We start from the raw sequence: 16130 nt of genomic DNA on the forward strand, positions 1-16130 counted from the left end.
CTGCCACCGCAGCCTGGCCAAAAGGGGCGACCATGGTTGAGATAGTGACCCCTGGCTGTGACCTCGGTGGTAGTGCTGGGATTGCAGATGCAGCAAGAAGGAGTCTGTGTCCTACAGACAATGCCTGCTGCATCAGCACAGCTGCTCTGCAACTCTGGCCATCTCTGAAACAGAACCCAAGCCCGTAGCTCCTGTGCTCCATCCCTGTATTTGAACATTGATGATAGGCTGTGTAAATAAGTCACAGCTTCGTCACACATGCAGTAGCAGACACAACACATTAGATGGTAGTGATTTCAGATCCAAAACAAGCAGAAAAGAGAGCAATTTATTACTCAAATATTAACGTAAACAAGTGTGTGGGGGGGGAAGGAGTGTGACCAGCAGGAGATGGGTGTACCATCATTTGGTTAATCTTAGTGTACTACACAGTTGTATCTGGGAGCTGCCTCGCTCAGCTGCGTTTTAGCTTTTCCCGTCATTTAGTGCTCGGCTAAGATGAAAGAAGCAAGAGTCCTCTCCACCTGGGGAACGGAAACAAAAGGGCGTTAGCACCATGGATGGGAAAGCTGACAGACAGGACTCAAGCCAGCCATTTACTGTACACAACTCACATAGAAAAGGCTCCCCCAACCCTACAGCCATAACATTAGTGCCCCCCTACCAACCCCTAACATTGTAGATTTCTTCATCATTACAGAGCCACTAGTATAATGCGCACAGTGACCTAGGACAGCCACAGACTGCACAGGGCGAGAGTCATCAGAAACTACAATAACCCATTTCAATCAATGATGAGGGCAGACCACTAACAAGCCCCACTGTAGCCAGACAGTGCTTGTGAGGGAATAAAGAGGCTTATTAAACCCTTTATAAAGTGCTCTGAAGGACAGGCAGCGGTCCTCAGGTCACAGGTTATGGGCCAGGTGACGAATGCAGCTGCCAAGATCAGCAGATACTAAGGGGGTATAACATGGCCTTGTGAATGTTAGGAGCTTTACACATGGTAGCCTGTGTAAAAGTTGTGATCCTCTGAAGTAACTGGTGTTATGTAGCAGCAATGGAGCACGTCTCCAGTCACCCCAGCCATATTCAGCCTCTTCAAGATTCTGCATCTAATCTGTACAAAATGGAGACTTTACTTTTTGGAGAGGCATAATAAAGTGTCTAAACACTTATGGAGCGTACACACGGTCAGATTTGTCAGACTTGTCAGATGAACGACTGAACGACTTGAACAATTTGAACGATTTTACCAAAGTTTTGAACGATTGAACGATTTTTGACTGCATTAAAATGAATGGAATCGTCCAAGTCTGACTGCAAACCCATCAGATGTCAGATATCGTTATCTGACAAACGGGAACACGCATCGTTGATCGTCCAGGCATGTCAGATATGAACGATTTTCCTTCAGATATGAACGACTTTTAAATTGTTATCGTTCATATCTGAAGGAAAAATCTGATCGTGTGTATGCACCATCAGAGGTCAATGGAAGGGAATGGGGGACCTTAGACCCCCCCCTTTAATTAGCCCAACAATTACATTTTTTTTTTGGGGGGGGGGGGGGGGGGGGTAGAGAATTTCTCCAAATTCAGTGTAGGAACCACAAATTTAATGACCGTATTTTTAAGTTGAAGACATAAATAAATTGTACAAAAAAATTGTTTCAAAGTACACCCCCCCCCCCCAAAAAAAAGCCCACACTTTTCCTACTTTTTGCATTTTTTCAGTTAATTCTTTTGAGATTAACTGAATTTTTTTTTTTTTTTTCTTAAAAAATAAAAAAAATCATGTTAACCACAAATTTGACATTCAAGGCCTTCAGTACTTTCCTAATGCCCACAAAAAGCTTTCTATACAGTCCTGCTAACGAAATTATCAATTTTAAGGGGTCCAGGAGGGTCTATCGCATTTGGCAGTCAATTCGCAAACCTCCGCTGCGAGTACCGCAAATAGGCATTTTTAATTGGAGAATTCTTGGGTGCACGCACTCGTGAAAAGTAATAGAGTTTCATGAAATTGGCACCTAATTGGGTGGTCCCCATAGTCTTACTTGGAATTCTATGTCACAGCTCATCTAACAATTGAAAATTTGGTCAGTTTAAAAGCAGAAGTGGACACAATGGTGCAATATATATATATATATATCCCTCTCCACCACCTAATGTACCCCCACCCAGATTGTCTACATCCACCAGTGTCATTCCATACCCAGCACAAACTGCAGTATCCCTCCCTAAGCAAATCAGTGCTCAAGTACCACTCCCTCAGCTAGACCACCCATGAAACCCCCCTACTCACCTTCGCTGCTGACACAGGACATGGTCACATCCCTAATTCCGTTATTTTCCCATGGCGGCTTCAATGGCAGCCTCAATTTTCAGCAGCTTTTCTTCTCTGTCCACAAAGCCGTCTCCATTCTGGAGGGTAAACAGATTTACTCTACTTTACACAACTCCCCAAAAGTTTTGTTTTCCCCCCATAGTGCTTCTGTATAATAGACAAAGCTCAATACGTCTGGGCTCCTGGTATAGACTACTGGGGGTTCAGGACCACCTGCACACCAACAGTTTCTACTTCTTTTGTCTTTGGTTCTTCACAGCCAATCACAGCAATGCACTGTACAATTCTGAACAATGTAGTAGAGCCCCAGTAAGTGGGCTGCATTATTTCCCAGCTGACCATGACCCTACAGCCCTTACAGAAATACCACCAATTAGTATCAGTACAGTATACATCTCAGAGCACTGCCCCATCTCCCATTCCCAAGGAGTGCTCTGTTCCACCCCATCGTTCTCCCTTATTCCCATTCCTGAATTAGCCCAACTACAGCACATGGGGAACTACTGGCTTTTATTTTATACTTTTCAATGCTGTAAAAGGTGGTTGTCCACTTCTGTGCAGTCTCCTTATTTTGACCCATCTCACGTTTCCAGAATCCACTGCTGAAACACACGATGACCAAATTCATTCATCCTCAGCAATAGTGCCACAGTGGGAAGCTTTACTCTGTACAATGGCTGGAGGCAGTATTCCTTCAGCGCTGTGAGGTCACAGCTGGTATTTGCTTAAACATCTCTCCTTAGAGAGGTTTATCAAGTTTCTTAGCGGTCCCTATCACTGCATCAAGTGCAGGCATCGCTGACAAGGCCTCCTCTACCCAAAACACATGTTCACTGGTGGGGAATCATCATTATTGACTATTACCCATTGCCATCTCGCCACCTTTCTTAGCTAATGGTCTACATGTGCCTTATAGTATCCAGACTGACTTAGGGGAGAAGACCTAAACAATCCCAACACAAAAAATACATAGGACTGAACTAGACAATCCTGGCCGTTTATAAATAGATGCCTATGGACAGAGGACAGTCCGGTCTCCTTACCTTTCTGCTGTGCACAAGCTTCCCATTAACAGTCACTTCAAACCACCCAGTTGAGGTTGGGGTACCTTCTGCATCCTGAAACAGACAAGTCCCATGTGTAACATTTACCTTTAAACCACCAACAGGAATTAAAGAGCAGCACAGTGGGACTTACAATTTTCAGCAGGCCGGGGAAGAGTGCCTCCAGCTCCCTCTTCAACTGCTGAAACTGTAAGATTCACATAAGTCACTAATATGGAAGTGTTAGGCACCTTAGAAGTTTGGTTAGAAGACCAAAGGAAGTATCACAAGGCAACAACTGTACAGCTCCCATTCATTGTCATGTATCATCCACTTACTATACAAGAGGTGGAAGTGTGTCGGTGAGCAAGGGCCACCAACGAAACGTGTAATCTGCATATCATTGTGGGACTCCATATTTCCTGCACATTCGCTTTCAGTAAGTTTACAAATGGCTTTAGAATCTTAAACCCATTGCCTGTCAGTGCAGTAGTTGCCATGGAGATAGCGGCTGCACCAGTGATAGTGCACAGACTAAAGTGCATACAAGTTGCCAGAACTGTATTTTATGTTGTGATTAACTGCAAGATGCTTTGCAAAAGCAAATTCAAAGTGGATAACACAGACAAGTGACTCCATCTTTTCAATATACAGGGCCACCTACTTTACAATATTATAGGATTCTATGCCTTGGTAGAGCTTGAAAGCAGTTTTATCAGAGGCTTTGCAGAGTCTTTAAGATGTGGGTGTGAGCAAGAAGACCAGTCACAAGAAGCAACTTACCTTGGGGAGGTACCCTCATGCACCACTAAAAGAGAGAAGAATACAAGTCTTCAGATTAGGGATAAATATAAAACAAAATTAAATCCTACATCTCAGCATGAAAAGCAACTTGAGCAACGGCACCAGGGCTGGGAGACATCATTTATAACCAAGGCTGGCATCAGAACAAGGTATCTCTGCCAACGGCATGAGGGGGTCAGTTGGCCATAAACACTTGATTAGCCCCATTATCGTTCATGGCTGTGTCAGCTGTATGCTGTCGGGATGACCCTGTGGCCAGCTGCCATGCAGCACAGCTGATGGAACGAACACGATGTCAGTGGATGGGAGTGCGTACACATCAGACGTTTTATCACTCCAATCCATGGAATATCGGCTGATGTGTACCCACCCTAACAATAAGAAAGTAGCTATGAGCCAGAGACATTAACTAGACAATGGGGGAGATGTACGAAGGACAGAAGCGGTATCAGCGCACGTTATGTGCGCTGATACCGCTTCTCCCCGATGTATTATCGGGGGTCTGGGCAGTAAATGACAGGGGCGCTATGTGCCCCTGTCATTATCAGCGCTGCCATCTACAAGATAGCAGCGCCGACAGCAGGGCTATGTACGAACGGTCATACCGCATGACCATTCGGACGGCTGTAGCTGTCATCGACAGCTACAGCCTGGCGCTAGCCTATCCCCACAGCAGGGACAGCGCTGTCCCTGCTGCGGCAGCTGCCGGCTCCATGACTGCACGCGGGGATCTCGCGATACTTGCGAGATCCCGCGCATGCTCAGTGGAGCCGGCCGGGTAGCGCTGGAGGGGGGAGTTAACACTCCCCCTCTCCAGCCAATGAGATGTTTATATATCTCATCGGTAGTGCTTCCTGCTTCGCCTCGGTAAAAAGGCAAAGCGGGAAGAGTTATAGCGGCACGTTAAGTGCCGCTATAATACATCTACCCCAATATCCGATCACTAAAAACTAAACAAAGTATACTTTAGGGCAGCGATTCCCAACCTCGGTCCTCAAGGCACACAGTCAGTCCTAGTTTTAATGATATCCAAGCTTGAGCACAGCTGGTTAAATAAAAAAAATAAAACCAATGGGTCCCCTCAGGATGCGCTCTGACCAATCAGCAGCGCTGTCCTATAATAATCAGTTTACTGCTTGAAATGCAGAGGAAGGGGAGAACATGGAGAGTGATCACCCACGGTCCCCTCACTCTCTGCTCCGCGCAGGATCATTCAGCCTGCTGTGTGTAGCCAAGGGCTGTCACAGCCGGCAGGGGATGAGGCCAGTTACATCACTGGAGAAAGCCGCGGTGCCCCATCGGTGCTCTACAGGAGCCAGAGACCAGGAAGCTGATCATCCAGTCTGCTGTGCATGGCTGGGGGCACTTACTGCTGGGCAAGGGAAGAAGCTGGTGATATTACTGGTGGAAAGCCACGGTGCCCCGTCTGATCAAAGGAAGCATGCGTGATTCATGCCTGCAGAAGATGACTGCGGTAAGTGGCAGAACAGGAGGTGGGGTTGGTACAGGATGAGGCTGCCAAAGGAGAAAAAAAAAAAAAAAGAAAGAAAAGTACACAGAATGGGAGGTGAAGGGCATGTAGCTGCTCCTGGGAGGATATGACGGACAGAATATGTGTCGGGAATAGGAAAGGGGCACAGTGGGTAGTGAGTGAGCAGGTAGAAATGTCTGTACACACAATGGGGCAAGCAGAGAATGACATGCACGGGGCAGTGTGATATCAGCGGGGCATAGCCAAAGCTGGGGTATTAGGTGTATGTAATGACACGGGAGGTAATACAGGTCAGTGGAAAGCAGCTGAGTAGAGATGGTGCACTATATATGTTTTATTGTTGTGTTAATGGGGATAACAAAGGTCTTTACGGATAATACAAAGTGGGCTAGTGCTGGGGCATTATCAGTGCAGGTAATACAGCAGCAGAAGAGGAGGAGACCTGGGGTAGTGTGTGTAAGGTCATAAGAAAGAATATGTCAGTGGAGGTAGAGCTGGAGGTGTGTGTGTGTGTGTAATGTCACTGGGGTTACAAGACAGAATAGGTCAGTGAAGGCGTGTGTAATAAATAAAACAATCTCTCTCATATAATTAGGACGGAGTGCATTTCATATGCAAGGAGTTACAGTAAACACCTGAGCCTGTGGGTGTCGGCCTCTAGACAAGGGGCTAGTTGTTTAGTGAGGTAGTTCGGTTTGGTTAGCCTATAGGATTGGCAGAGGGTGGGTCAGTGCTATTTCAGAGTTGCTGCTTGGCAGCCATTTTATAGAAATTTCTCTGGTCGGCTGTGTGAGCAGGTGCTGTGCTAGTGACAGGAAAACTTCACTTTATGTGACTTATACTTCTATTTATTATCTCTACCTACTTCTATTTCTTCTCTCTGTCTTTTCATCTCCTCTCTGCCTGTTTTCACTGTTCTTATACCCTGTATTCTGCCTTTTTCTTTTCCCATTTATTTATATATCTACCTCCATTTCTGCCCTGTCTTCCTTCTTCCCATTTTGTAAATATATTAATGTATCCTCACTGAGGTGATCACTGGTGGTAAACACTCTGCCATGTATAATAGTACAGTATATACACATTGTGTAGTGATAACATTGAGCTGTACACACTACTGTGTATATTGGTACAGAATATACACATTGTGTAGTGATAACATTTAGCTGTACACTCTGTGTATATATAATGTACTATTATACATGGCAATGTGTAGTGATAACATTGAGGTGTACACACTACTATGTATAATAGTGCAGTATATACACAGTGTGTAGTGATATACATGGCAGTGTATACACCTCAATGTTAATAGTACGGTATATACACAGTGTGTAGTGATAACATTGAGTGTGCATTCTGCTGTGTATGGTAGTACAGTATATACACATTGTGTAGTGATAACATTGAGGTGTACACACTTCTATGTATAATGGTACATAGTATACACAGTGTGTAGTGATTACATTGAGGTATGCATACTGCTGTGTATTATAGTAGAGTATACACATTATAAATGCACACTTGTGCACACACTGAAGGAAGGCTGCTTAATACCTAAGTGATAAACACCAAATCACAAGATACTAATTCTTAAAAAATAAAAAGGTCCAAGCGCTCTACCTTAAAAAGGTACACCACAACCCAGATGTAACGGGTAAGGATTAATACATATAGTTTCAAAGATACAAATATAAGATCTTTGATATATAGTCACATTTTTCATAGGAAGATAATTTCCTCCGGATAGTGATGTCACCAATACTTCAATATGATCCAGAAAGTCATAAAGTAATCCAAACTTGAATCCTCCAAAAAGCAGTTTTCAATACTATGTGTCCCTTTGATATTCTATTGACGTCATAAAAAATATAAGGGGAACACATCCATAGTGTTAAGCAGTAAATAATTTATTGCAACATAAAATATACATGATAAATGGCTGCATACCATTTAAGTCCTTTTTGGAAAAGGTACAAATCAATACATATAGGGGAACTTTTCATTAGCTCCCCCTACTGAGCCGTACCAAAATACTCCACCAATGCGTTTCAACCTATAGGTCTTTTTCTAGGTGTGTTTGTATATCAGACCAGGATCAGGTCTTTATAGGGATTCAAGTCTCCACCCATTTCCTGTCTAGTGTGCGGACATAGGCATAAATAAAAATAAACCTCTACACATCCAAAGTACTAATATATAAACTCACCGCTAATTAGGTCCCCTTTTGTTAGTGATAATCATCACTTCCTGTAACTCGAGGACGCTTCCTGCGTGCCTAGTAATGGAACGCATATTGCCGGCCACGTGACCCACGGACATGAAGTGGTGGCGGGGGACTCGGTGTGTGTGCAACGCCATTTAGCACATGACGCAAACCACATGACCACTAGGTCTAACATTACGGCAAAGTACTGGACAAGTCAGGGTGCACGTCTGCGTTCCAGCACTTGTCCCCAGGGTAGTTATTTCCGGTGGACGGACATCATTGTATAACATGATAAAAATGCAAAATAGGTAATTCTCTACTATAATTAGTATATAGCAAACGGCTTTGGTATTCTAAAAATAAATATAAAACTGCATATCAATTATAATAAAAGTGCATATATGTATGTAAACAGTAATAAGATCTATAAAATAACCAGTATAAAAACACAACATAAAAATAATTTTAAATCATGTTATTATATGAATCAAAACCATTTAAAAATGTTAAAAACTATAAAAACCACTTTAGTTCGAAATCTGTATTTAAACCCCACGGCTGTAGTGTTTTAATTTCGTATATGGATTTCGTTTCTGCCTTCGCTAAAAATGTATCAGTACCTTTTGTACGCCAATTGCCTTCAATCTTTTTAATCCCTATAATGCTTTTGAAATTTTTGAGTGAATGGTTGGCAACACCTTTTTTAATATTCCGCAGGTGTTCTGCCTATCTGTTTCGGAATCTCCTTGTGGTTTTTCAAATATATTGGAGGCCACAAACATTCGATTAAATAAATACAATTGGTACTGTTGCACGTAATAAAATCTTAAATTTTTAAACATTTGTGTAGTGGCATAAGATGTGATTTCTTAAATTTTTCTGGCTTGATTGCTAGGAGAAATACATACATTACAGGACCCACAGCGGAATATCGAATACTGTGGTAAAATGTCTCATAAATGGGATCTTATAGAACATATTGCATATAGTTTATTATATATAGTTATTTATATAGCGATCGGTATATTGATAACACTGAGGTGAGCGCTCTGTATAAGAGCACTGAGTATACACAGTGTATAGTTATAACAGTGCTCTGTATAGTAGTACTGAGTTAACATGGCGTATAGTTGTAACACCGAGGTGTGCACACTGCTCTGTATGATGGTACTGAGTATAAAAATGCACATTGTAGTTACACCACTAAGGTAAGATACACTGCTCTGTATAATAGTGCTGAGTATAGACCGGGTATAGTTATTACACTGATGATGAGCACACTGCTCTGTATGATATTACAGAGTATGCACAGTGTATAGTGATAACACTGATGATGAACACAACACTCTCTACACAGCGCACTCCGTATAATGATACTCAGTATGCACGGTTTGTAGTGATAACACTGAGGTGAGAACTGATGGTGAGCACACCGCTCGGTATGGTAATACTAAGTATACACGGATAATGGTCACACACAGGACTATGTGTGTTTATAATTAATTTCTTTAGCTCCTCCCCCAGTAGCGCCACTCACAGTTCCTGAACCTACTTTTCTCGGATAATTGCACTGGTCACACCACACCGTATAATTCACTTTGACCCCGTTGGCAGTAGCGGTAACCGCAGCCCCCCCCCTTACGATATTCCATGAAGGGAGCCCTAATACTGCTACAAATGCGGGCAATATTCTTACACTCTTTTGTAGGATAGAGTAAGGTCTACAATGGCTGGTCCTGTTCTTTTGGTTTCTGTTTCTCTTTCAGAGGCTGCGGTTCCAGAGAATGGTGCTCCCGCTCGGGATGGAGATATAACTGCAGTTTCTGGACATAGCGAACAGATGGTCAGCTCTGATGAGACAACTTTTGCACTTTATGCAGATTCAGTGGAGTACTTGGTCAAAGCGACGGCGAAGGCATATGCCTAGCAGCCATAGTTTTTCCGTATTGGAGGACCTGCATGAAGCCGTACATTGTTCTAATAGTCTATTTCGGGCCAGGCATACCCCTGGTGTTAGAACATGCTTGCCTATGCCTTGTCGCATTTTGATTAGTTGCATTTTTGCGATTTGGCCCCGCTAGCCTAGTTAGATCAGCGATTTTTGCCCTTCTGCTGTACAGCATATTATCAAGCCAGCATGGAGGGGCTAGCATATCAGTCCTTAGCTCCCAGGACCATGCAATTTATCAGGTTGCTTGGTGGGCATGGCGTTGCATTTTGGCCCATGGAGGGAGCCGAGGTAAAACCAGTTGAAAGCTTATTCTTGCTTTTGCGTAGAGCTTCTTTGCATTGGGACAGGTCCAGTGCTATAATGGTAATGATATTAGCAGGCCTGTCCCAATTTTTTCCTGTGTCTTGGGCCTGGAGGACCTTTCAAAGTGTTTCTTGGTCAAGAGAGCTTTGAAGGGGGTGGGACAAGGTGGTCCCTGCTCCTCCTGTTGGTCAGCGCCCACTCTATTTGCGTCTTCCTGCATGGTTATTACAAGTTTTTTCGGCAGTTTTTCGGTTTTAGAGTCCAGATGCAGCTACATTGACTATTGCGTCGGGTTTTTTCCGTTGATCACAGTTAGGCCATGAGCTGAGGAAAGTCTAGTGCTTAAAAACGTACCTTAGACTTTGGTAAAAATTTTGCTTTACATCCTAACTTGAGGACTAGCTACTCGTCATATTTGGGGGTCCTGAGGAATTTTGTTTTACCACTAGTTTATAACTTTGGGTGCATGCCGGCTGGTGGACGTTTTGTGTTTTGCCTCAGGTCAAGTTAGGATCACCCCTCCCCGCCCTCCCTCCCTCTCCCTGTATTAGGCTTCTGTCTTTGCCATTTTCTTTCCCATTTGTGTTTTTGTTGTGTATTTATTTAATATACAGAATTTATTCCAGTTTTGGAGAGGGTTAGATGGTTTAGGGTTTTTGGAGTGTTCCATTTCAGCTCATTTGGGGACGATCATTGCCATGTGCCCCCTATTGCAGAGTTTTGTGGTTTTATATAATTCCACAGCAGGTCGGGAGAACTGGTTTTGTCTCCTGGGACCCTGTAGGTGGTCAGAAGATGGATAAACCTGGCTGTGAGTTGCAGTGTCCAGGGTATTGGAGGAGTGGTCCTTTTACATGCTTTGATTAGGTCCACTGATTTCCTCTTTAAGGATGGATGGTGCATTGGAATGGAGTTATTGAGGAGTTAGTTAGAAGAAGTCAAGGTGTTGTAGATTAGGGTATGGTGGCGGTGCGGTTCTTAGCTGGGAACCGCTGTTGGCGGGAAAGAACGGTAGCAGTCGCCATCTGTCTTTGGAGCTTGAGGTGCTCTCCCTTCCAATACATGGCTTAGGCTGATTTTACCCTACTGGGGTCAGCGGCAACCACCTAACCAGGTGGGCCTCACGTCGTGTCATTGGGGTGGGAGGTGGATACCTTGGGCGTGGTAATGGGCTGGCTGCTCGCCTCCCATTTAGACGATCGATGCGAGTATGCAGTTGGTGATCTTGCATTGTGGGGCCGTTCTTTCTGCGCCACCATACTTTGTCTGTCTTTCTTTCTTATTCTATTAGTTAGTTCAGTTATACATTAAATAGTTTAATTAGTTTAAAATTAAATAAAGCTGACCTTCCTTTCCCCTTATACAAGTCTCTGTGTCATTATTTCATTATGACTGTGGTTGATGATTTACCCTGCACGGTTAGGAGAGACCACTCATCAGGCGATGGGGAGTTTATGTAATTGCCTGGGTGCCCTCAGTACAGAATAGGATACTGTGTATAAGATAGCCGAGGCACTCAGTACAGCATAGGATACTGTGTATAAGATAGCAGAGGCACTCAGTACAGCAAAGAATACTGTGTATAAGATAACAGAGGCACTCTCAGGACTTGTACATACAGCGATGACTTGGTGGGAAGTTATGAAGGCTGAAATAAACTGAGATGTTAACAAGAATGAAATTATTGCTGTGTGTTCTGTGAGTACCGCAGCTGAGAGACATAATACATACAGTATGTGTTTATGGCCATATTAACAATATGGGGTAATGTGATAGCATGTGTCAGTGATCCAAGAGACACAGGACATCGGAGCGGATGTGGGGGATCTAATGGGCATGTTAGGGGTATGTAGGTTGATCTTATGCCATGTGGGATGGCGTGAGGGAAACATGGAGAGGTCAGGGTGTATTTAAGTAACATGTGGAGAGATACGATAGTTAAATAGATTTAACAACAATAAATGATGGGACCCTGGGAACCACAAAAGTCTCATCTCAGCACGATCACTGCACCATGATAAAAAAAAAAAAATTCAGACAGTGTTTGATCTCTACCAACAAATCCCACCAAGCAATATAGTAGCTCCAATGTCACCAACTACAGTTGTGCAAGTGTCTAGTTTTGGCAATGGTCTCCAATTGCAAGAATTATGCCCTGAATTATAAGGAGCGACCAATAAACTGAATTTGTATCAAAAGCAGATCTTTGTTACACTCATCAATAAAGGCCTCCATTTATAAATATATTTTTGTGGGTATTGGACAATCATATCGCTTTACTGCACCAATTTGATAATGAGGTCTTAATGATCAAATTCCAGGGCACGCTTCTTGGATCTCCAGTTTGTGCTACGGCACAGGTTCTCATACTCGGTCCTCAGGACCCCAAACAGTGCATGTTTTCCAGGCCTCTCACAGAATCGCAAGTGAAATAATTAGCTCCACCTGTGGACCTTTTAAAATGTGTCAGTGAGTAATGAATTCACTTGTGTATCTGCTGGGTGACCTGCAAAACATGACCTGTGTGGGGTCCTGAGGACAGAGTTTGAGAACCACTGTGCTACGGTATCCCAGCAAACTGCCAACAAGCCCAGGTGTAACTCTTAGCCAACCATGGTCTTCAAGAATAGCACATGCACGGACAGGAGAGCACATATGCACGGTTAGCTGGGTTTTTGAGTTGACCATTTGAACTTGTCGACCCTTCTCCCAGAAACCAGTTTAGTTGCAGCACTTGTCTTCATACTGTGTGTGCATAAGACAGTATAGTCACACATGCCCAGGTTAACACTAATGGTGCATACACACGGTCAGATTTTTCTTCAGATCTGAACGATAACAATTTTAAAAATCGTTCATATCTGAAGGAAAACCTGACAGGTTTGACACATTTTTTATATCAGACATCTGATGTGTTTGCAGTCAGATTTGGACGATTCCATTCATTTTAATACAGGAAATAATCGTTCATCTGACCATGTGTTTGCACCTTAACTTTCATCAGTTATGCAGATGTGCAAAATGGAAATTACAGTACATTTTAGATTGTTCATTCACCTACTGAACTGTTAAGGGAATTAACAAATTTATGGTGCATACACGGTCAGATAAAAAGAACAATACAAACGATAACGTTTATCATTTGATCATTTAGATAGTCCTTTTTTAACACCTCCAACGACTAAATGATGGTCGATGCGCAGGCAATAGATCTTGACCATCGCTCATGAATGTAGGCCAACCTGGTCGATATTGACCAGGTTAGCTTGTTTACTATTGGGACGCACAATCATTGATCACAGGTCATTACATCATTTGTGGGTTGGTGCATGTTGCTTGATGTTCAATATCGAACATGCAGGACGATCAAACAATATCTGATCATCCCGTGTGTACGCGCCATTAAGGGGACGGTGTATGTAGAAGATACAACATAAGAACCAATTTTCAGACATGCACCATCATTATCACTAGGTATACATTGACATACACTTGGTTTAAAGAACAAATTTTTTTTTTTTTTTTTTTTTGTAAAAAACAACACCACACATGTAGATTACATAGGTGGAATTCAATTGATTACAGCCCCTATCGCACCCGACAGAGCTATTCAATTCTTGCTGTCAGGCGCGATCAGCTGCCAGCGCTACATTTCAGCTCGCAGCCCCAGGGGGATGAGAGCTGAAATGTGCAAAAAAGTGACCTGTTTGGGCGCCCAAACATCACTTTTCGCAGTCGCACCCAGCACTCTGGTCGGGTTTAGCTGCTTTACACAGCCAAACCTGACCACTATGGGCGCGATCAGCACAAAAAACGGCATCAATTGAATAGCGGCCCACAATCTCCTGTCACTTTAAACAGGAGATCCGGACCGCGTAGTCATTTGAATTCCACCCCATGTGAGCTAGCAAATGAACAGACAAGTCCAGGAAATGAAGAATGACTTACATCAATAAAGACAGTCAATAGATCTAATCTATTGTTGGTGGGTTACTTGCATGCCCTGTACTGGTGTATGGGGGAGAGAGGAGGGGAAGGAGATGAAGATACAAAAGAGATTTGTCGGCTATAACCCACTTCTTGAATAACATGAAGCTGTGAAAAGTCCTTAATGAGAACGGGCTTCTCACATCACTATAAATAGAGCCCTCAGTATATATAGATATACAGAAGGTAGGTTCAGTTAATAAACCAAGTACTTTTGACTTATTGGAAATCGAAGATTAGTTATAAGTGACCCTGGGGACCACTCATTGATAACGCAGAAAGCTGGAAAATCCCAATCAAGCCCTCCACTGTTATTACCATCCATCATAGTAAATGCACAGACCAGTCACAACCCAGGCATACTAAAAACATGTCTCACCAGTATACAACATAGACCTCCACCGGCTGTTTTCCAGACATGATGACTCTCTACGTGTCACGCTCTACACAAATCCTGAGAAACTGAATCCCGTTCATGCACACTTCCACAGCACAGAATTTATAGGACTTCAGCTGCTGTGCTGATAAATGACTGCTATGATGGCCACGCCCATTTCTCTGGGTCAACGTTCTGACTGTACCATTAGGAGGGGGAGAATTAGGATTGTACTACTACTCCTCCCCATCGCTGAAGTACCGCAGCGAGCTAGTATCTGGAGTCTGCAGCGCCTAATATGGTTTTATGCCACCAAGAAATTCATTATACTTAGTATTAATGTTAGTAGTAACACCCAGAATTAATATCCCCCCATTTATGTGAAATGGAGCCGCCCATATTAACTAACTACTGTGTGGACAAGAGGGTGTGGAACGTTCCAAGAGGGTTATAGGGAAGCCTTAAGGGCACAATTGCTGCATCATCGTTATGACAAGGAATTTATTACTGTCAGCTGCAGGCTCTAGTTATTACAGACTTGTATTTGGAAGCTGCTGTCCCTTTTATGGATGAGCTGCACATCATTGTGTGCAGAGATCTCGTTCTCACTTTTTTTTTTAAACTTATTTTTATTCAGAAAGGAGCAAATAAAAACAACACACAAATCGTAGAATAACCAATAGTAGTCAATTAGTTTCACACCAGCGATACTTTTTTGCGCATGCCGCACTTTTCGCCGACTTCGCGAGTTTTAGCCGCGGAAACTTATTGGGTGCGCCCCTGTTATTCCCCATATTCAATTCCGAAGGACGCGAAAACGCGTCACGGCGAAACTGTAACAGGCGAAAAGTGTTGGCAGAATTGGAGAAATCAGCCTGACACCCCCCAAAAGATGCACTAACATTGGTGATCAATCTAGATGTCCCCGATTAGCCCTACTTAAGTGCTGTTAATTGCTCCAAAATAGCGGCTTTGCACAAGTGGTGAAGAATAGCATTAAGCTGGGTTTTTTATGGAAATAAGTAGTCCTGTCAAATTTGGGGTACTTGAAAGTGAAGATTTAAATGCCGCAAAAAATTAACTTTCTGCAAACACCTGCATTCAGAAAAACACCTCCCCCATACTTGCAGACCCCACAAAAGTCTATTTTGCTAGCTTTTAAGTTTGTACCCCCACTTTGTACTTTTTCGCCTCCATTTTCAAAGTGCTTTTTTGGGGTCTTCCTCCTTTTTTGCTTTTTTTTGCCGCAGTTCTCCTTTGGGGCACTGTCCAAAGGGTGCAGAGTGGTTTCCGCACCTTTGCACCCCAAAACCGCAATTCTGCACTTTTTTCCGCCTATTACATTGCATCGACTTTCTGCGTACGCGAAAAGTCTTTGCAATTGAATATGGCGATACTTTTCCACCTGGTGAAATTACATCATCCGTGATACTTTTTCGCGGATTCGGACTTTTCGCCGGCAATTAAATACGGGCCATAGTGTAGATGAGAAATACAATATTTGGCAAATCAACAGAATCATGCAATATATAATAAGGACATTCTCACTTTTATTCTCACTGCCTGCACTCTGAGTTATTTATGGTAGATTAGTATTTCAAATAAAAAGCATTTTA

At 43.1% G+C, this 16130-nt stretch overlaps 1 protein-coding gene across 1 annotated transcript; it reads right to left on the reverse strand.

Annotated features, from left to right (window-relative positions):
- Positions 1 to 294: 294 nt before the first annotated feature.
- Positions 295 to 14684, reverse strand: SELENOW (selenoprotein W). The gene is made up of 6 exons (XM_088477179.1): positions 14518 to 14684; positions 4176 to 4200; positions 3547 to 3600; positions 3393 to 3467; positions 2308 to 2426; positions 295 to 524 (listed from the first exon to the last, which is right to left on the reverse strand). Exons 1-5 carry the CDS (start codon positions 14556 to 14558, stop codon positions 2349 to 2351), a joined length of 273 nt encoding a protein of 90 aa, XP_088333305.1. The 5' UTR covers positions 14559 to 14684; the 3' UTR covers positions 295 to 524; positions 2308 to 2348.
- Between the last annotated feature and the right edge of the window lie 1446 nt (positions 14685 to 16130).

This window comes from Taudactylus pleione, unplaced genomic scaffold, assembly GCF_031769625.1.
Source record: "Taudactylus pleione unplaced genomic scaffold, aTauple2 ptg000199l, whole genome shotgun sequence".
Lineage (NCBI taxonomy): Eukaryota > Metazoa > Chordata > Amphibia > Anura > Myobatrachidae > Taudactylus > Taudactylus pleione.